This window comes from Podarcis filfolensis, assembly GCF_964270895.1.
Source record: "Podarcis filfolensis genome assembly, chromosome: 8".
Classification (NCBI taxonomy): Eukaryota; Metazoa; Chordata; class Lepidosauria; order Squamata; family Lacertidae; genus Podarcis; species Podarcis filfolensis.
Window position 1 is genome coordinate 66,711,381 of NC_139611.1, and position 20,742 is coordinate 66,732,122.

Genomic DNA, 20,742 nt, shown 5'->3' on the forward strand with positions numbered 1-20,742 from the left:
ATGGCCATTCAGACAGAAGAAGGGGAAACGTTGAATGATCTCCTGGCTGACCCTCTCATGTGTCGCTCTGGCAGAGCACAAAGGGGCCTTCTCTTTGCGATATACACTTGGAGCTCCTGGGCCCTTGTCCCTTCTTTGCTTCCTTGGCTGACAGTTCTTTTCCTGCTGCATCCTATAATTAACTTTGCTTCCTCTTGGCATGGGGACTCGCCCACCCTTTCCTTCACCCCTTGCCTCTCCGACTCCATCACCTCTGATTCCTGGCAGAGGCTGCTTTCACTTGATTCTTTGGGAGAGACAGTTCCTGGAAGACATTTCCAAAGGTCATCCTTCCTGGCTAGCTTTGCTTGCCTCCTTCCTTTTTTCAGCTTCCCTCTCTACAGGCAGCTTCAAGGCCCATCCAATCTCCCTTTAAATCCATAAAATCTCTCCTAGGAAATCCTGAAAACATCTCAAGCACTGCTCGGGGGGGGGGGGGACTTAATGAACTGGCGTGCGCGCGCGCACACACACACCTGCTCCTTGCATAAGTTCCCTCCACGTGGCCCATTTCCCATGCAGATATATAAAAAGGCAGATTCGTATTTGCCACCACCCCCCATCCTTTTTTTAAAAAAATGTGCATTTTTTTATTTGTTAACATTCTTATATTACATCAGTAAACATTGTCATATTACTTTACAGGATTTACTATAATATAATTTCCAACATATATACAAAAATTATATACAAATTTTATATACAGTGGTACCTCGGGTTACATACGCTTCAGGTTACATACGCTTCAGGTTACAGACTCTGCTAACCCAGAAATAGTACCTTGGGTTAAGAACTTTGCTTCAGGATGAGAACAGAAATTGTGCTACGGCAGCGCAGCGGCAGCAGGAGGCCCCATTAGCTAAAGTGGTGCTTCAGGTTAAGAACAGTTTCAGGTTAAGAACGGACCTCCGGAACAAATTAAGTACTTAACCCAAGGTACCACTGTACGTAGAAAGAAAATGAAACAAAAAAAGAAAGAACAAAGAGAAAAAACAAAAACAATTTCTCCCCCCCCCCAATCATATACCTACCAACACACTAGACTTCCTGTTTTTCCCATTGTATATTCCTTTTTTACAAATGAATGTACTCTTATTATTGTATATTTCTTTACATATTATCTAATACATTCCTATATCAATATGTGCTCTTAGTCTTATTTCTCAGCTCAGTCTCACTCCAACGTCAATCAAATGCTAGCATAGATAGCGAACCTTTACTGTATTTTTGAACATATGTTTTATATCTATCCTACTTTTCCATAATTTTTTGTTTTGAATTGCTTCTCAGGGTATTTGTTAAGTGCGCCATTTCAACAAATTCTTGTAGTTTGTAATGCCAGTCCATTATTGTCGGGGCTTCTGGTTCCTTCCACCCCTTTGCCACCAAAGTCCAAGCTGCGGCCGTTGCATATAAGAATATCTCCCTAAAAAGCATTGCTGGCAGGGACATTCCAAAGGCCTTTAGGGCCCCCCATCCTATCACTTGATCCTGTTCTGGTCTAGGACATTACACTGAATGAACACACAGACATTCCTTTTCAGGCTATAGCTGTGCACATGTGTGAAGAAGCTTTAAAGTGGGCATGGAGGTGCCTCCATACAGACGTTTACTTTGGACTTGGTGCTGCTCGTTTCTGCACTTTTTTATAGTTTAAAAACTGTGGGATGTAGTACATAAGTAGCAGTCAAGTACAACATTCCTTGTTTTCCTAGAGTGGACATGCAGGGGAATGTTTGGTCCAGCCAGTCAAAAACTTCCTGTTTCCTCCTGGCTGGGACATAGTTCCTTTGCATGTGACTAGAGGTGGGTGTGACTTTACCTGCCCAGGTAACAAAAGGACAAGGCACGCAGCACAGACCCTCTCTTTGACTTCCTCCGTCGGAGCAGCAGCTTTTAGCTAGAATTGCTCTGTTGGCTCTCAGCCAACAGAGGACACTGGAACTATCTCCATATGGGATAGATCCACATGTATATACTTTGTAACTAAGTCTGCCTTCAGGGATCCAACTGTGAAATGATGATGTGAGTAAACCTCTTTTCTATACTTTACACAAGATTGTAGCGTGTTTATTCTTTTAAGGAAACTTACCAGGAATCTAATATTGAGAGGCTTAAACAAGCCTGCAACCAGCTATCTGCTATGCGTTTAAAAGGGGAATGTAAAACTCTGCTAAGTTATAGAACTTGCTAGCGCAAGTTAGGAAGGATATTAGTAAACAATATATCATCTCCTGCCTCCCTGAACATTCCCACAAAAAAACTGCAATGGAGGAGAGACCATCACATCACCTTCCACTGTCAAACAGCTCTTAATGTCAGAAAGTTATTCCTAATATTTAGTCAGACTCTTCTTTCTTGTAGCTTGAATCCATTGGTTTGGGTCCTGTCCTCCAGAGCAGGAGAAACCAAGCTTGCTCTATCTTCCATGTGACAGCCCTTTCAATATTTGAAGATAGCTACCCTATCACCTCTCAAGTACTGTATTTTTCGCCCTATAGGACGCACTTTTTCCCCTCCAAAAATGAAGGGGAAATGTGTGTGCGTCCTATGGGGCGAATGCAGGCTTTCGCTGAAGCCTGGAGAGCGAGAGGCATCGGTGCGCACCGACCCCTCTCGCTCTCCAGGCTTCAGGAAGCTCTCTGCAAGCCTTGGGAGCCCAGCACGACTTCCCGCTGGGCTCCCAAGGCTTGCGGACAGCAGCCTGCAGCCCGAAACCCGGGGAGCGTAGCGGAGCGCACCCCGGGCTTCGGGCAGATATCTGCAAGCCTGGGGAGCCCAGCGCGCCTTCCCGCTGGGCTCCCAAGGCTTGCAGATAGCAGCCTGTTCTGGGGGCTGGGGTTGGGGGAAGCTCGGGCTTCCCCCGCCCCAGCCCCGCACCTGGGGGGGGGGAAATAATTTTTTTCCCTTTATTCCCCCCCCAAAAAAAAAACTAGGTGCGCCCTATGGGCCGGTGCACCCTATAGGGCGAAAAATACTATTCTCTTCTCCAGGCTAAACATACCCAACTCCCTAAACTGTTCTTCATAAGGCTTGATCTCCAAACCTTTTATCATCTCGGCTGCCCTCCTCTGCGCACCTTCCAGCTTGTTAACATCCTTCCTAAAATGTGATGCCCAGAACTGGGCACACGACTCCAAGGGGAGCCTCACCAAGGAAGAATACAATGGTGTCTGCATGAGGATGCCATCTTAAACTTCCCCACCCTACCCCATTTAATCCGGATTTACTGTTTCTGTGCTGTTTCTTTGCTTATTGGATTTTCCACAGGAACATTAAATCCAGATTAAACGGAAAATAATATGGGGCGTTGTTTTGATGAGGTTGATGTTGTGTGGATGCTGTGCAAAGCTTGCTTGGGTTAATACATAAATGTTCACTGTATTCCTTTTGATGCCTGCAGAAAACATTTTTGTTTAGGCAAGCCTATCCAGACAAGTGGAAGTTCCATGTGTTTCATTCCTTGTTAGTTAGCATTGATTTATGTTATCTTTTTAAATATTTAAAAAAGCCTGCTTCTAACAAACCTCTTTTTAATCAAGAATGTCAACGTCTTATTTTATATTGTTGTAAGGTGTTTAGAAGGTTTTTCATTATTTAGTCAATAAAACTAATTGGCATCGTCAGTGAGGTATATCCTTACCTGTTCCTCCTCCGGGAGAACAGAACATGATGAACGGAGAGCGCGTGAGACATGATTAGAGTCTCCCCTGAAATAAATAAATAAATAAAACTAATTGGCAGAAGGTTTTTCTTCTTTCTACAATCAAGTGATATATACATTTTGTTAAATAAACAAAAAATGAGCAGCACTGACCCTACAATAAATTGTTGTGTGCCCATGGAATTTGAATTCCCACAAGGAATTAATTTTCTTTTTAAAAAAATTATTTATAATTTTCATTTATATAAATTACAACAATTATTTAACCATAGTCTTAACATTTTCAATTTTGACTCCCTTCCCCCCCCTTTCTGCGGTTCCTTACATTTATTTTCGTCCTTTCCTGTACTCCAGATTGCTTTAGCTTATTCTTTTAATCGTCTATTCTCATATATATCTCATATATATTTTTAAATCTGCAGTTTTTTTCCAGAATCCTGCCAATGTCTTGATCTGTTTACAGTTTGTTTGTAAATACTCAATAAACCACTTCCATTCCTTTCTAAAAAGTTTGTTGTCTTGATTTTTTATTCTTCCAGTAAGTTTCGCCATTTCTGCATACTCCATTAGTTTCTGTATCCGTTTTTCTTTCGTCGGGACCTCTTCATCCTTCCACTTTTGGTCAGATATGATTCTTGCAGCTGTAGTTGCATATATAAATAAATTTCTATGCTGTTTGGATAGGTCTAATCTTATAATTCCCAGGAGAAAAGCTGGGGTTTTTAACGGATGTTATATTAAACATCTTTTTCAATTCATTTTATATCATTTCCCAGTAAACTTTAACCTTATTACAAGGTTTGTCTCCCATTCCAATAACACCTTATACATTTTAGACATCACTTTAACATTACAATTTAACAGGTCTCTTTCTCATTGTGATAGTTGTTCCCCCAAACCCCCACGTCATATCCTTTTAAAACATTTCATTCAAATAATAATAATATAATCATGATGTTAACATTCTTGGTAAATCCTTAAACTCTTTTAGTTTAAAGTCTCCACCCTCCTCTCTTAGCAAATTTCTATAAGTTGCCCAGCTTTCCGTCATATTTTTCTTTTTCACTGCTATGGCTCCCAAAGGTAAAAGCCAAAGTGGTGTTTTAATTTCCAATTAATTTTTATATTTGTCCCATATTCTATACAAATTTTTCCTAATTATATGGTTTGCAAAACCTTTATGTACTTTCACCTTTTCATACCACATATAAGCGTGCCAACCAAAAATATTATCATGTCCTTCCAAATCTAAAATATGCTGATTCTTCAATAGCAACCATTCCTTTAACCAGCACAGACAAGATGCTTCATAATATAATCTCATATCCAGCAGGGAGAAACCTCTTCTCTCTTTTGTGTGTATCAGTATTTTATATTTCATTCTCGGTTTTGCCATTTGTTGAAGCAGTCTGTCTAGCCGATCACCGGTATTGATTGAAACAAAAATAACATTCTTGGTAATACATTCGTCTTTATGGTCAACACTCTGCCCAGCAACGAAAGTTTAATTCTACCCCATATTTGCAAATTTCTTTTAATATCCTTCCAGGTTCTCAGATAGTTATCTTTATACAGATTTATATTCTTTGCTGTTAATCATACACCTTCTTTTCAATCTTTAGACCTGATATGTTTTGTAATTCATTTTTACTCTCATCATTCATGTTTTTTACCAAGAGCTTGGTTTTATTTTTAATAATTTTAAGACCTGGTATTTCTCAAATAAAATTTATCTCTTCTAATGCTTTCATAATTGACTCTATTGGTTCTTCTACAGATATCACCATGTCATCTGCAAAAGCTTTTAGTTTGTATTGTCTCTGTCCCACTCTTATTCCTTTAATTTCTTGATTGCATCTTAATCTTTGCACCAAAACTTCTAAAACTCATGTGAAAATAAAAGTGACAGCGGACAACCCTGTCTAGTTTAGGTAACTTACAATTCTCAGTCAATACATTATTTACTATTAATTTTGCTGATGGTTTTGCATATATTGCCTTAACTTCTTTTGTAAAAGTGTCTCCACAGTTCATATATTCCAAAATTTTAAACATAAAGTCCCAGGAGACATTATCAAATGCTTTCTCTGCATCTAAAAACATCAAGGCTGCTTGTTTTTCATTTCTCACTTCTAAATATTCTATTACATCAATTATATTTCTGATATTATATTTCATTTGTATTCCTGGCAAGAATCTGGCCTGATCTTGATGGATTACCTCTTTTAGTACAGCTTTCAACCTGTTGGCTAATATATCTGCAAAAAGTTTATAATCATTATTCAACAAAGATATAGGTCAATCTCTATCTTGCTTAGGGATCAAAGTTATATAAGCACTCTTCCAGGATTCTGGCAGCTTCCCTATATTTGAGGTCGTATTCATAATGTCCTTTAAACGTTTTATTAGGTAATCTTGCAACTTGTTATAATATGCCTTTCCTAATTTTACCTGTAAAAGTACTAGCTGCAATCCCATCATTGTCACTGGTCCATTCAAAGATGTCATTTTATCTTTTGATGTCCTATCCCACTATCTTCTACATATTTACTCATTTTTTCTGAGTTACCCCATTTGGCTCGATATAGTTCTTTATAAAAACTCACAAACTGGTCTCTTATTTCTTTAGGTTTTTCCACTACAGTACTCTTCTTTCTATACATATTTTATTAAAGCAGGTTTTTTCTTGTGTTTTCTTTATTTGCCAAGCTAGTAGTTTCCCTGACTTGTTAGCCTGTTAAAATTGTTTCTGTTTTCAATATTTAATTTTCCATTCTATTTCCTGATTTATTATCACTGCATATTGCGCTTGCAATATCTTAATGTCCTGTTTCACTATCTCTTTTCATGGGGAATTTATTAATTCTTTTTCTTTCTTTTTTATTCCTTGTAAAATTCCTTGTTTTTCTGCTCTCTTAACTTTCTTTGGTACACACTTTGCTATTTTAAAAAAACCCACATTACCCGCATCCTAAACCACCTTTAAATCTGTCATTTGGTTTAAATTAATTTCAAAATAATCCTTTGATATTTTTTTGCCCCTTTTTCTAATATTTCTTGATCATTTAATTTCTGCAAGGAGTTTCTTACAGATCCTGCCCACACTCCATATTCTCGAACAGCTCCACCTCTAGGGATGGGTGAATCTTTTCATTTCAGTTTTTCTCTATTTCTCATTTCTTCGATCCTAAATTAGGTTTTCAAAACTTCAGTTTATGATTTTTTTTTCTTTAAAAGGTTCTCATGAAAATTCACCAGTGCCTCCGTGCATATTTCTCCTTGCATGTTCATGTTTCTTTGCAATTTTGCATAAAATGCAAATTTTTCGCATGTTATTTCCACGAACAGATGAATTTTTACACACATGCATTGGCTGGCGAACTGCAATGCAAAATTCACAGAACTGCGCAAATTTCAAAGGATGGCTGTGTTATGATTCACACCTCATTTTGGGAAATGGGAATTGGGTTGGCTTTTCTTTAAATGCAAAAGGAATTGACTTTCTCCTCCATCCCTACCAGCCTTGCAATGATTATTCACTCATCAGCTATAGTGTTCTCATTTTCTAGCAGGGAAAAAAACAAAATAATTTTGACCTGATCTTGGTCCTACATTTCCTGGAATGAAAAAGGGTTGGAATTCCTCTTTGCCTGCTTCCAAACACAACAATGGTTGAGTTTCCTCTTCTCTGAACAGAATTTCATGTTCCAAAAGAAGGTGCTTTCTGCCTGACTGCATGAATACCACTGAAGGAGTCCTGTTGACTGAAAGACCCCAATGAACAGATGCACAGAAAACTGCTGAAATGCCAGCTTCTGTCTGATAGTGTGAAGTATGTCAACTGAAGGGGAGGAACCACCAGGCATGCAGGAAGTGGTAGGAGATAAGAGGCCTCAGCATTCAAGCGATTCATGAGCAGAGTTGTGCAAAATTGCAACAGGAAAACAAGGAGGATGCAAAAATGTAGCTTTACATCCCTGATACAGACTGGTGGTCTGGATTGTTAGAAAAAAGCTCCCTACGTGGTTTTGCTTCCCTGTAACGTGTGTTGGGGTGAAGGTAATAGAGACGATCAACACGACTGTACGGAATAATCTCAAATTTGCAGAGGAAAAGATCCTTTTGAATGATATACCCAATACATGGAATCTAACAAAGGGACAATAGGAATGGATTCTCTGCACCCTTACTACGGCAAAAACACAGGTATTGATGAACTGGAAAAAATAAAAATGCAGCTCCTGTCAATTATTGGATTGAAGATATCTACAAACTCGCTACACATGAACAAGTTGGGTACAAACGTAGACTTGCTGCGGACAAATTCAATGACATTTGGAATTCATTTTTATAAATATTGTATTAGGTTAAGGTCTGGTGAACTACAATAGCTTTTTGGTGTCTTATCTTGCACTGCGCACTTGTAATTATGTACTTTTTATCTTTCAATCAAGAATACACACACACACACACACACACACACACACACACGAGTTTGGGTTTATAGTGAAAGTGCCTTTTTTGAGTTAACTGGAGCATGGTGCCTTTGCTGGGATTCTCCCCCCTCCCTCAGTCGGCCAGTTCCTGCTCCTGGCAGCAGCACCGAGAGCAGATCCTCACTTCAAAGCAGAGGCTTCTCTGGTCCAATTCAGCCTTCAGCAGAACTGGCTCCTGGCTGACTTTCGGGAAGTTCTCTGGAACGGAAGTTCTGGGCCAGCATGACCTTGGAACAATGCGATGTGTGCGCAGCAAGGAAGGGAGAGGGGTCTCTGGCTGTGTCTCTTGGTCGTCACTTTGTTCCAGCGTGCTGTGGGAAATGATGCAACTGGCAGGCTCCTCGGTGGTTGAGGCAAGTGGGGTGGAATGAAGGATTTCATGCTACAGCCCTGTGGCAAAGAGGACTACAAAGGCCTGGAAGCAGAGTCCTTTGGTCATATTTGCAGCCCACGCTTCTCATCTGAATGCTTTCAAAGCTGGCCAGCCACTAGTGTTTTGGGTTTTTTGCCAGAATCATCCTTTCTTAAAATAAAAAATAGCCCCATTATTATTTTATATACAACAGGGAAGCATAGCTGAAGTTACCTGATGATACTTTTCCTGTGGAGGCCAGAGTGATCATCTGCCAGGTGGACAGTGGTGACTGGTGGCAGTTGGGGCAGTAGCTGGAGCCAGAGATAGGCAGAACCAACCAATGATAGGTTTGCTCCCATCCTCCTCCCTGCTGAATTCTAGAAGGGCAACGCTGAATTAAACTAAGCCAGCAATCACTCCCTCTGAAATGGTTATGTTGGAAGGTAGGCAGGTGAGTCAGTGCACTAATGGACTAACCTCCATTGTCGGCAGGTAAGGCGTAGCCCACTGATGGGTGGACTAAAAAGAGGGTTGAGAACCCCTCCCTCCCTCTTCCAACTACCCCTTCCCCACTTGGTAGTTTCCTTCCTTCCCACCCAGATCAACTGAGGCCAAGGCCTAATGGAGTCTGCAGATTGTCCACCCCCAGTTTTTATTGCACCCTCTGTGTCCCACAGCACTTGTGAGTTGTTGGCATCCCTCTGTCTTGGGACACAATGGAAGACTGTGCCCTGGCATAAAGTCAAACTGTTGGAGAGCTACAGCGCTTGGTGTGACTCCAGAGATATGAGGGAGACATGTTTTGTTGCATCTGGGGAAGATGAAGGCGTCCGGTTCTGCTGTTCCAGGTGTATCACTGTGTTTATTCTTCCTGGGCTCCTCCCAGTAGTCATTCCTCCTCCGGTCACTGTTGTCGTCTGCAAGGGATTCCCACAGGGCAGGGGTGATGTACACATATTTCTCCATTCCCTAGGTATCCGCAATTTGAAAGAGCAGCAGTGAAGCAAACAAAGGGAAGGAGAGCCAGACTAAGGGGGGAAAGGAAGAGTGTCGGTAAATGGCCTGTTGTGGTTGTCCCACACATCTCATCTGTTTTGGCTCTGAATCTGTTCCCTTTCTCCACCATTTCGTCTTCCTAGATGGATCAGTTTGGAGTTAGGACCTGGGGCGAGGCATGTTTAATGGCTGATGAGGATGGAGACACACATGACTATTTGTTTTAAAAGGGTGTGTGGGTGTCTAGCTGCAGGCAGGATGCAAAACGCTTTTTTTCCCCTGGCACACAGTGACTCCAGTGATGGCTCTATAATTCATGATTGCCCTATTGTCCCAGTCAGAGCTCTTTGCAGAATGGTGTTTGGGTAAAATGAGGATGTGGGAATCACTCACTCTGACTCAGCCATAGTTTTATGGCTGCTTAATCAGAGTGAAGCATCTACAGGAGACTTTGCCGCACAGAGGTTCAGGGTCTTGCCTCAAGGCGCTCCCCTCTCCGCCTGCCCTGCATGCCCTTACTAGCAAGAATTAAGTTGGTTTTCAGCTGATCTGTTTATTATAACTCTCCTTGCTTTGTTTGCGGAAAATGTGCAGGCAGATTAGACAGTATAAGCGAATCATTGAGCATTAAGAATGGACAGATCTGTCTCTTTTGGTGCTCTAGGTTTCTCATTTCCCCAATCTGAAATTCATTTCTCTGTATTTCTGCAGCACTTTGAAATTTTTTAAAGAAAGAAAAAATCCTCACAAAAATCTGTCAGCATTTTCATGCAATGTCTCCTAATAAACGATTTTTAGATTTAGATATAACTGACTTTTTTTTGCAAGCAATCTCTTATAATAAAGTGCTGTTTTTTAATGCTATTTCCACTGTTTCCTCCAAATAGACACATTTTTCTACATATTGTCTGATTGGAGAACTGCTTTGCAAAATTCAGAGATTTCAAAAGATAGCTGTGCTTTGATGCAGGGATTGGTTCAAGAAGTGTGAGTTAGATATTTTCTCATTAAAATGGAAACAAAATGAATTTTCTCTTCCATCCCCATTGAGCATTCATTCTGAATTGTTTGCTGGAAAGTTAGATGACTTTGCATCAAGCAATTTATATCCCACACTTCCCAGTGATTTTCGGACGTGACAGTGTTGTGTGATTTGGAGTGGGTGCTTTTTCTTATCTCGTCACCTTTACTGAGTTCCTGGCATAGCGCTTTGAGACCGCAGATTCCCATCCGCCCTCCCACTCACTGGCCTGCATGGCACATACCAGAGCTGTCAGTAATGCTTGTGTAACATCTGGTGGGCCAGCAAAATGTGTCATATGCTCACAAGCCAGCTATAAAGCAGGACTGAACAAAGAGTAGGAGAGAGACACAGCCAGAAATGTTTCCAAATGCATCCCACCCCCCACCCCCCGTTCTATTCATCTACACCTCCTTTCCATATTCAAGTCCGTACTGGAAGGAAGCTCATTCATGCAGACATTAATGGTCCATCTAAGATGATTCACAGAGGACATGCAAGGCCATTCCAGTGTGTGAAGGCGAAGGCTTTCCCTTGAAGGCTCCTCTTTGCCTCATCTGCTCTCTCTCATTCTAGATTCTCAGGGATGGACTGGGCTTTGGGAGGTCATTTCCTCAGATCCAGGGGAAGGCATCCTGTTAGGGTCCTGGATCTGGTCCCGTAGGCCCTGGTGGTCCAGGAGCTTCTTCTGGAGGGTCCTCTCAGACATGCCAGTGGTGTCCTGATCTCCAACAGTCAACTCGGAGCCCTGAACGTGGTCCAGTTCCTTAACTGGTGCCTCTGCAGCCTCCAGTTCTTATGTCTGCATTGCTGCTATTGAGGGCATATGAAAATATATACAGGTAACTCCCATTTTAGGCATGGCTTACATTGGTGCAATCATGCACACGTGTACAGCGCCAAACCTGGAAATTACCTGGAAACATCATCACTGAAACATCACTAAAAGTGCAGACTGGAGGGCAGGGCGGGTGTTGGCAGGTTTCTGCAATGGGTTTCCGATTTCACGTGATTTCACAGAAGCACGCAAGGACCTGGAATGCAACCCACTCGCAAATGGGGTGTTTCCTGTACAGTGGTACCTCGGGTTAAGAACTTAATTCATTCTGGAGGTCCGTTCTTAACCTGAAACTGAGGTACCACTTTAGCTAATGGGGCCTCCCGCTGCTGCCATGCCGCCGCCACGTGATTTCTGTTCTCACCCAAGGTACTTAACCCAAAGTTCTTAACCCAAGGTACTATTTCTGGGTTAGCGGAGTCTGCAACCTGAAGCGTCTGTAACCCGAGGTACCACTGTATATATTTTCAGATGCCCTGAATCCAGCAGCAATCTATATCACACACACACACATATATACAAACACACACACAACTCAAATTCCCAATATAGGAAGTAGAGCTTTAACTCTTTGCCCCCAGCTATGATCCCAATATAGATCTCTGCCCCCACCCAGCCAGTCGATTGACCTAAGGGGAATAAGTTCACATTGCGGTGAATGGAATCCGCCCCCCCAATTCAAATGACCAGCATGGAAGAATATGAATCGAGATGCAAAGAGTTAAAGTTTTCCCCAACACACACACACTCACACCCCAAGCTACAGTCCTAATCCGGATCAGGCCCTCCGCACTGGCAGTTTGAATAACCCTCTCCCCCCGCCCCTCATTTAAGTTGCAGAGCTGGCTTGTCGTCTAGGTTGCCCATTCAATTCCATGGAAGATTAGAATGCGTGAATATGGGCCTGAGGCCTTCCTTCTTAGAGTGAAGCCATAAAACGAATAAGAGCAGAATGCATTGCAACAGGTCTTGGTGTTCCTGGCCTGCCTGCTGAAATGACAGCTGGGGCTTGCAGGAGGGGGAGGCTGTGCCGTGCAAATCTGCCCGTTATAAAACAGGGACTTATTGATCAGACCCTTCCTACAAAGTGCTGGGCAAAGGCTGGTAGTTTGTTAATCCGGGGTCTTAATGGGGAGAGGGAGATTGCAAATTAATTTGGATTACATGGCTGAGAGCATGAGGGGATTTGTTTTCTGAGTTGTTTGGAGTCAAAAGAGAAAAGGGGGGAATTTGGTGGCCATGGCTGGTAGCTAAATCTCTCTTCATTTGTTGGGCATCAGACATTTGGGTCGCACGTATGGCTGGGGGGGGGGGAATGTGGATTCGTTTGTATTTAAAGGTGAGCCTCCCAGATTCACACTTCTCGAAGCAGCACACAGGCATCCTTATAAATTTGAAGGATGTTGCAAGGCCAAGTAAGGTGCACAGTAATGCACACACTGGAGTAAAGTGTGCATTAAAATGCATACGTCAGTGAAAATAACATGCAAAGGTGTGTTGTATTAGAGGAATGTGCTTACAAAATGCACATATTAGGCAAAACGGCCTACGAAAATATCTGGAGAAATTGGCTGGTGAATTTTCATGACAACCTAAAAATAATAATAAAATTGCAAACTAATGTGGAAAACTGAGAAACAGAGAACTGAAATTGCCAGAGTTACCTGTCCCCAGCCGCAGGAGACAGAAAGAGTAGGTTTTGTCATCTGTGGATCCGGAAACTGTGGCCCTCCAGATGTTGCTGGACTCCAACTGCCGTCAGCCTGGGTCCCTTCCAGATTGGTGGAGGGTTGGTTTTGCTTTTGCATATTCTGTAACATGTCGACAATTCCGTTATAGTGCATTTAGTGGTGGACTTATACTGGACCATCCATCATTCCGCTTTATTAGTCGATCTGCGAGGCTTGGATATTGCCATCTGGAGCAGCACTTTTGCACTTTGCATAACAAAGAAGGGAAGAAGAAACTGGAACATTGGCAGTACTGTAGAAAAAGTTTCAGGATTTCAACAGAGCCATTGGCTATGCTTGCTGGGGCTGATAGGAATTGCTGTTCAGCAACATCTGGAGGGCCAAAGGTTCCCTTCACCTGGTTTAATCAATAAAGCAAGACCTCTTTTTGCAAAGTGGTATTTCCCCCCCCCCCAAAAAAAAAGTTGTGTTCCTTGTTGTTTCTTATGATGTGCAATTGCTTGATATGGTTTCCTCCCCCCTCATTATAGCCAATGTCCATTCTTGATATTACAGTGGTATCTTGGTTCTCAAACTTAATCCGTTCTGGAAGTCCATTCCAAAACCAAAGCGTTCTAAAACCAAGGCACGCTTTCCCATAGAAAGTAATGCAAAACAGATTAATCCACTCCAGACATTTAAAAACAACCCCTAAAACAGCAGGTTAACATGACTTTTACTATATAACGAGACCATTGATCCATAAAATGAAAGCAATAACTATAAAATAAATAAGACAGTGTTGTAGATGATAAAAAGTAATATTTTTTTCTTACATTCACTGATGATAGTCATGTTCGGATGGGAGGCTTTTATCCATTTCTGCAGTCACACAATCAATCAGTAGCTGAACTGGGTTCCACACAGTCACAAAAACAAATTAACTGAAAAAGCCTCAAAAACAAAAATGCAAAATAAATAGCAAAAACAAAAGCACCAAACTTAATCCATTCCGGAAGTCCGTTTGACTTCCGAAATGTTTGAAAACCAAGGCGCAGCTTCTGATTGGTGCAGGCTCCCCGGGAACAATAACCAACAGCCACATTGGACGTTTGGCTTCCGAAAAACGTTTAATAACCGGAACACTTAACTTCCAGGTTTTCGGCATTTGGGAACCAAGGTACAACTGTACTGTTCTTCAAAATAGTCCAGTGTTTCACTCTGGCAATAATAAGTCTTGCTGCCTTTGTAAGAAGGTTAGTAAGGGAAGCGTCTAGGCTTTGCAGGGCCACCACAAGGAACTTTTGACCATTCATTTAGTTGCAGTGTGCATGGAGATAGCCTGGAACCAGTACACAGCTGATGGTCTGAACATTGAATTGTGGTACATGAGGATCTGGTCAATAGCATTGGCTGAAAAACTGGCATGCCAGATATGAACAGCCAATGAGAATTCAAACCCCTTTAATATCTTCAATACTTGGTAATCATTCCTTGACTTCATACAACATGAGGACAGTGTTCAGAACCTGCCTTTGACTCATGGCAATCTGTGGAGAGACCTGCTAAGCTAACTTCAGAAATAAGACAATGACACTGTGGTTTGTTTGTTTTTTAAATGTTGGTTCATAGTTTTTATCATAAATATGGAAAATCAATAAAAAATCTTTTTATAAAAAGTATGGGAATCATCTTTTTGATTGCTTCTCTGCATTCAAAAACCAAAGGTAGAAAAGTTAGACATCAAGGAGCAATCTGAGCTCTCTGTTGATCCATTGTTGAAGATGATTGCTTAAGGCTGGGCTGGATAACCAGTGTGTTTCTTGATGTAATGATTCATGAGTGTAACTTGTTCTTGTTCTCTCTCTCTCTCTCTCTCTCTCTCTCTCTCTCTCCAGGCCCATATTGTAGCAATTCAAATCCTCCACGCACAGTCCTGGTGATGGACTCCACCCCAGTGACCATCTTGTTCAACACAACAACACATCGCTCGGGACGTGGCTTCCTTCTTTCTTATGCCAGTGGCAACCAATCAGGTAAGAGAGATACGCACCGTGCAGTTGGTGCAAAGTTTGAGGTAGCTGGGAAAAGTTTTGCCTCTTCAGCCTTCTGCCAGTGGACACTCTCCACTTCCACCACGGCATCTCAGTGAACTCATCCATATGTCACTCTTGCCCTTTGATGAATGCCTTTCTAATTAAAAATAATTATGATATTTTTATTTTATTTTTTAAAAGTATTTGTGGCTGTTCATACAGTGAAACTGTTCCTTGTAGGGAAAGTGCTCCAGACCCCTGATCACTTTAGTTACCCGTTTCTCCTCCTTTGCCAGTTGAAGGACCTGCTGATGGGACGCAGGAACCTAGGAAGTTGCCTTACAGCAAGTCAGAACATGGGTGCATCTTGCTCAGTCTGTACTATCTACACTAGCAATGGCTCTCAGGGGCTTCAAGCAAAGGAAACCCTGGAGTCCTTCCTGGAGATACCTGGGATTCAACCTGGGGTCTTCTGCATGCAAAGCAGATGCTCTACCACTGAGCTGTGGCCCTTTCCCAAAGGATGAGAAACACAGGATGTCGTCTCAGAGCGAGTCACACCATTGGTCCATGTAGCTCAGTATTGTCTACACACTGACTGGCAATAGCTCTCCAGAGCTCCCAGCTTGGACATTCCCAGTCCTATATGAAGATGCCAGGCAGGGGTTGAACCTGCAAAGCCACAGCCCTTCCCCAAAGCAGTGTAAATGAGCCATTGCATGCATGAGAATCATGCCTTGTGTTTTGACACTGGCAGGCAGAATGCCAATGGGAAACATCTGCAGCTGGCCTTTGCCTTTGAAGGCCCCACACAAGCAGCCAGTCATTGGGTCTTCCACACCACAAACATCTGTGAGTCACCATCCACTGCCACCCCATCATCCCTTTGAGATTTTTTGAGAGGGATCGTAAGAGGATATGAGTTTCTCAGGGTTGATGAGAAACTTTGGACATTAGACTGCTTGGTATTCTTTCTCTTACGAGAAATGGGGGGAACAACTCCCGCTGTGTCCATCTTGGAACAGACTGCATTCTTGACATTTGTTTCTGACCTGCTACGAGCATAGCACTGTCAATCAGATACAGTGGTACCTCGGGTTACATATGCTTCAGGTTACATTCGCTTCAGGTTACAGACTCCGCTAACCCAGAAATAGTGCTTCAGGTTAAGAACTTTGCTTCAGGATGAGAACAGAAATTGTGCTCCGGCGGTGCAGCAGCAGCAGGAGGCCCCATTAACTAAAGCGGTGCTTCAGGTTAAGAACAGTTTCAGGTTAAGTACGGACCTCCGGAACGAATTAAGTACTTAACCCGAGGTACCACTGTACTCTTGCCTAAGCAGTTCTCTTCTCTCAGGAACAGATTCCTAGAACGTGGTTCATAGATGTGCAGCTCCCCATCTACTTCCATAGAGCTTGTGCTGCTGAATCTCCTAATGCAGGGGTAGCCAATCCATGACACTCTCCAGAAGATAGAGTCATAGAGTCACAGAACTGTCGAGTTGGAAGGGACCCCAAGGGTCATCTAGTCCAACCCCCTGCAATGCAGGAATCTCAGCTAAAGCATCCATGACAGATGGCCATCCAGCCTATGCTTAAAAACCTCCAAGGAAGAAGAGTCCACAACCTCCCAAGGGAGACCGTACCACTGCTGAACAGCTCTTCCTGTCAGAAAGTTCTTCCTGGTGTTTAGTTGGAATCTCCTTTCTTGTAACACGAAGCCATTGGTTCGAGTCCTACCCTCTAGAGTAGGGGGGGGGGAAGCATGCTCCATCTTCTATGTGACAGCCCTTTAGATATTTGAAGATGGTTATTGTATGTCCTCTCAGTCTACTCTTCTCCAGGCTAAACATATCCAATTCATGTTAAGCTAGTGGTCCACTAAGACCCCCTAGAGCTACTACTTGCGTGTACTACTTGCAAGCCAGGTGCCCCCATCTTATATTTGTTCATCTGGTTCTTCCTGCCTAAGTGCAGAACCTTACATTTGTCCCTACTGGAATTCATTTTGTTAGTTTTGAACTAGTAGAACTGATTCTGTCTCTATTGCCTGAAATTTTGTGCTGCACGACAGATTTGCCTCTGTTTTTCTCGCATACAGAGGAAAAAGTGAGTTCTGCAGAGCTGAATTGATTTCTATAAGCCCAGACTACATTTGGATCCAGACAGTGGTGCAGTTAGGTAATTTTAGGTTAGTCTTCCCCTGGTGCAATCCAGATGTTGGTGGACTATAGTTCTCATCACCCCTGACCATAGGCTATGCTGAGTGAAGCTGATGGGAACCGGAGTCCAAAACATTTGGTGGGCACCAGGTTGAGGAAGCCTGTTTTAGATCCTTTAGACTTAATGGTCTTACTTTCCCACCCCACCCCATTCCAGACCACACACACTTTAGCTGGAAGTCTGAATTTCATCACTTATTTTAAAATGTGGTAAGCCTACCCTGCTGCCTATTCTGCTGGTCCTAGACTTCTGCCCAAATGTCCTGCTCTGATGGTGCCATTGGATTGTATCCCTACTCAGAATAGCCCATTGGAGTTAATGGACATGACTGACTTGGGTTCATTAATTTCAATGGGTCTACTCTAGGTAGGATTTATTTGAAGACAACCCACTGTATCCAGATCAAGGGGTCAGAATCACTGTGACTTGTAATCAACCAGGCCCTAAGTTCTGTACTCTTACCCAATGGAGCTCTCCCCTTCTCTTTTAGATTTGATCTCCTGTTTGCAGAAGGGAATCCATTATGAGAAGGAACAAATCAGGTGAGTGTTCTCTTACATGAGACTCCAAGCATAGATGGGATTCTTCTTACAGCCCTTAAGGGGACCCCAATATCTGAAAGACCGCCTCCTTCCCCACAGATTCTCTTGGGTGCTAAGATCACCCAGGGGTGTTCCTCCACCCTCAGAAGCTCCAGGGCTGGTGGCTCAGATGAGGGCCTTCTCTGTAGCAGCTCCAAAGTTGCGGAGCTCCCTTCCCACAGAGGTCCCTCTGGCACCTTCATTGCCAGCGTTCAGAAAATGCTGAAGGTACAGCTCTTTACCCTGACCTCTGACGCTTGAGATTTAGGACCCACCAGTTCTTGTGATTTTAAGTTTTTAATTTTTTTAAATACAGTGTAACGTGTTTTAATATGAATGCTGTGTTTTAATTGTTGTAACCCGCCTTGGGTAAAGGTAAAGGGACCCCTGACCATTAGGTCCAGTCACGAACGACTCTGGGGTTGCGGCGCTCATCTTTCTTTACTGGCCTAGGGAGCTGGCGTACAGCTTCCGGGTCATGTGGCCAGCATGACTAAGCCGCTTCTGGAGAACCAGAGCAGCGCACGGAAACGCCATTTACCTCCCCGACCAGAGTGGTACCTATTTATCTACTTGCACTTTGACATGCTTTTGAACTGCTAGGTTGGCAGGAGCAGGGACCGAGCAACGGGAGCTCACCCTGTCGCAGGGATTCGTACCGCCGACCTTCTGATCGGCAAGCCCTAGGCTCTGTGGTTTAACCCACAGTGCCACCCACCCGCCTTGGGACCGTAGGGTAAAAAATTACAACAACTCAAGGCCAGCAGAAACCTGTCCTCTAAGCAGGTTTGTGGGGCTGCTGCCCTCTGTGCTGTTACCCTAATGCAGGGATTTGAATCTGTGTTCAACTAGGACTGAGTCTTTCTTAGTGTCCTTGGGCCCCAAGGACACAGAGTAGTTATAGCATGGTAGAAATGGAACCCTAAAGCGTGCATATACCACCTGAGGATATATGAAAACTGGCTAGCTTTACAGAGCTGCTCCCACATAGAGAGCAGGGCCCAACACTATGTTGTCTTTTATTTTCTTGCAGAGTTTACTGCCCTGCAGGCTGCAAAGGAGTAATGGGAGACATCTGGGGCAACACGAATCAAGGCTACCGAGATGTGAGTCCTGTAGCATCAGTCGTGCTTTCAGAAAGGCATAGATGTTTCGGATTACAACACCCATCATCCCTGACCCTTGGCCAGGCTAACTGAGGCTGATGGGAGCTGTAGTCCATATCATCTGAAGGGGCATGAAATAATCCACGAAAGCTTATGCCGTAACAAATTTGTTGTTGTTGTTTTTTAATTAGCCAGAAGACGCTTCAGAGGTTATTTTCGGCTGCAACAGGCAAACATAGCTACCCTGCTTTGAAATTATTACAGTGGAAAGTCCCTGACTGAATATGTTTTCCTGCGGGGCTGGAGACAACACTGCACTGTTTTTGAAAGGTTCAAGTATCCCTCAGAAAGAGTGAGGCTTGAAATGTCCCCCTTTAAGCTCACAGCTGGCCACTGATGGTGGCCAGAGCAATACCCCCAAGGTCTCTGCTGACCAGCCCCACAGTGAGCTGACCGTGGTCCTGACCTTCTGCAGCCGAGCCTCAACTCTTGCTGAGCCCCCTAACCCAGGGGTCAGCAAACTTTTTCAGCCGTGGGCCAGTCCACTGTCCCTCAGACCTTGTGGGGGGGGCAGACTATATTTGGGGGGGGGTGAATGAATTCCTATGCCCCACAAATAACCCAGAGATGCATTTTGAATAAAAGCACACATTCTACTCATGTAAAAACACACTGATTCCTGGACCATCCGCGGGCCGGATTTAGAAGGTGATTGGGCCGGATCCAGCCCCTGGGCCTTAGTTTGCCTACCCATGTCCTAACCAATAAACCCTGCTAGTCCCCAGCCTCAAACAGGATATATTGTGTGATAAAGACAGGAGTCGCACTGATTAAAATGTTCCAAATTGTGATATCAGTGAAGGGTTTAAATAGTTATTTAAAAAGAAATGTGACATTCTTCACAGATGGTTCTTCACATGGACAAAACACACATCTATTTCCCAATTTCCTTTTTTTGCCTCTATTTATTTCTCTTTATTAAGATATTTAGAAACTGCTTTTCTTCAAAGATACCAAGGCATCAATATAACTTCAATGCTGATACAACCATTGTTTCTGTAATGTTATCCCTGCAACACATCTGGTGTATGGGAAGATCAGAAGTTAAGCTCAGAATGTAATTTTAGTATTATGTAGAGTGGTTTTAAGATTGCTTATTTACATTTTTTATTGTTTGTTTTTTGTATTTTTAAGGAATATTTTCAATTCTACTTTGTAAACCACTCAGAGGGGTGTGGGTGTGGGTGTGTGTTTTAAATGCATAAAATTATGTTCTCCATTCCCGTGGTGTCTTCCCACTGGATTTCTCCTGCCTGAGAATTTGTCACCACCATCTTCTTCCTTTCACTGTCTCATAATATATGTTCCCTACAGACATCTGTTCTTTGCAAAGCTGCTGTCCATGCCGGCATAATCTTAGATGAGCAAGGGGGACATGTCACTGTGTCTCGAGAGAAGGGTATCACTCTCTACGAGTCAACTTTTGCCAATGGACTTTACTCAAAAAGGTGAGGGGACAAATCAAAGCAGATGTTCATTAAATATCCAGCATTGTCTAATCTCCCTAAGGGTGAATGCTCAATAAGGGTGAATGCTCAATAAAGAGGTCGTCTGGAAGCAACCTGAGTCTCAAGATCCTTAATCTTATCCATCTTTCTGTTTCCTTTTGAATAGGGGATCTTTATCTGAAAAACGTCTCATCTTTCACAAAGGTATGT

General features: G+C 42.9%; 1 protein-coding gene across 2 annotated transcripts in view; it reads left to right on the forward strand.

The window, feature by feature from the left end:
• LOC310768640 (discoidin, CUB and LCCL domain-containing protein 1-like) overlaps positions 1-20,742 on the forward strand; it is a 43,550-nt gene that overhangs the window by 12,827 nt on the left and 9,981 nt on the right. For both annotated transcript variants that reach the window (XM_083627170.1, XM_083627171.1), the window contains exons 3-7: positions 14,978-15,115; positions 17,828-17,879; positions 18,952-19,024; positions 20,399-20,532; positions 20,699-20,736. In XM_083627170.1, the coding sequence (XP_083483296.1) occupies positions 14,978-15,115; positions 17,828-17,879; positions 18,952-19,024; positions 20,399-20,532; positions 20,699-20,736 (435 nt within the window). The remainder of the gene's footprint in view (positions 1-14,977; positions 15,116-17,827; positions 17,880-18,951; positions 19,025-20,398; positions 20,533-20,698; positions 20,737-20,742) is intronic.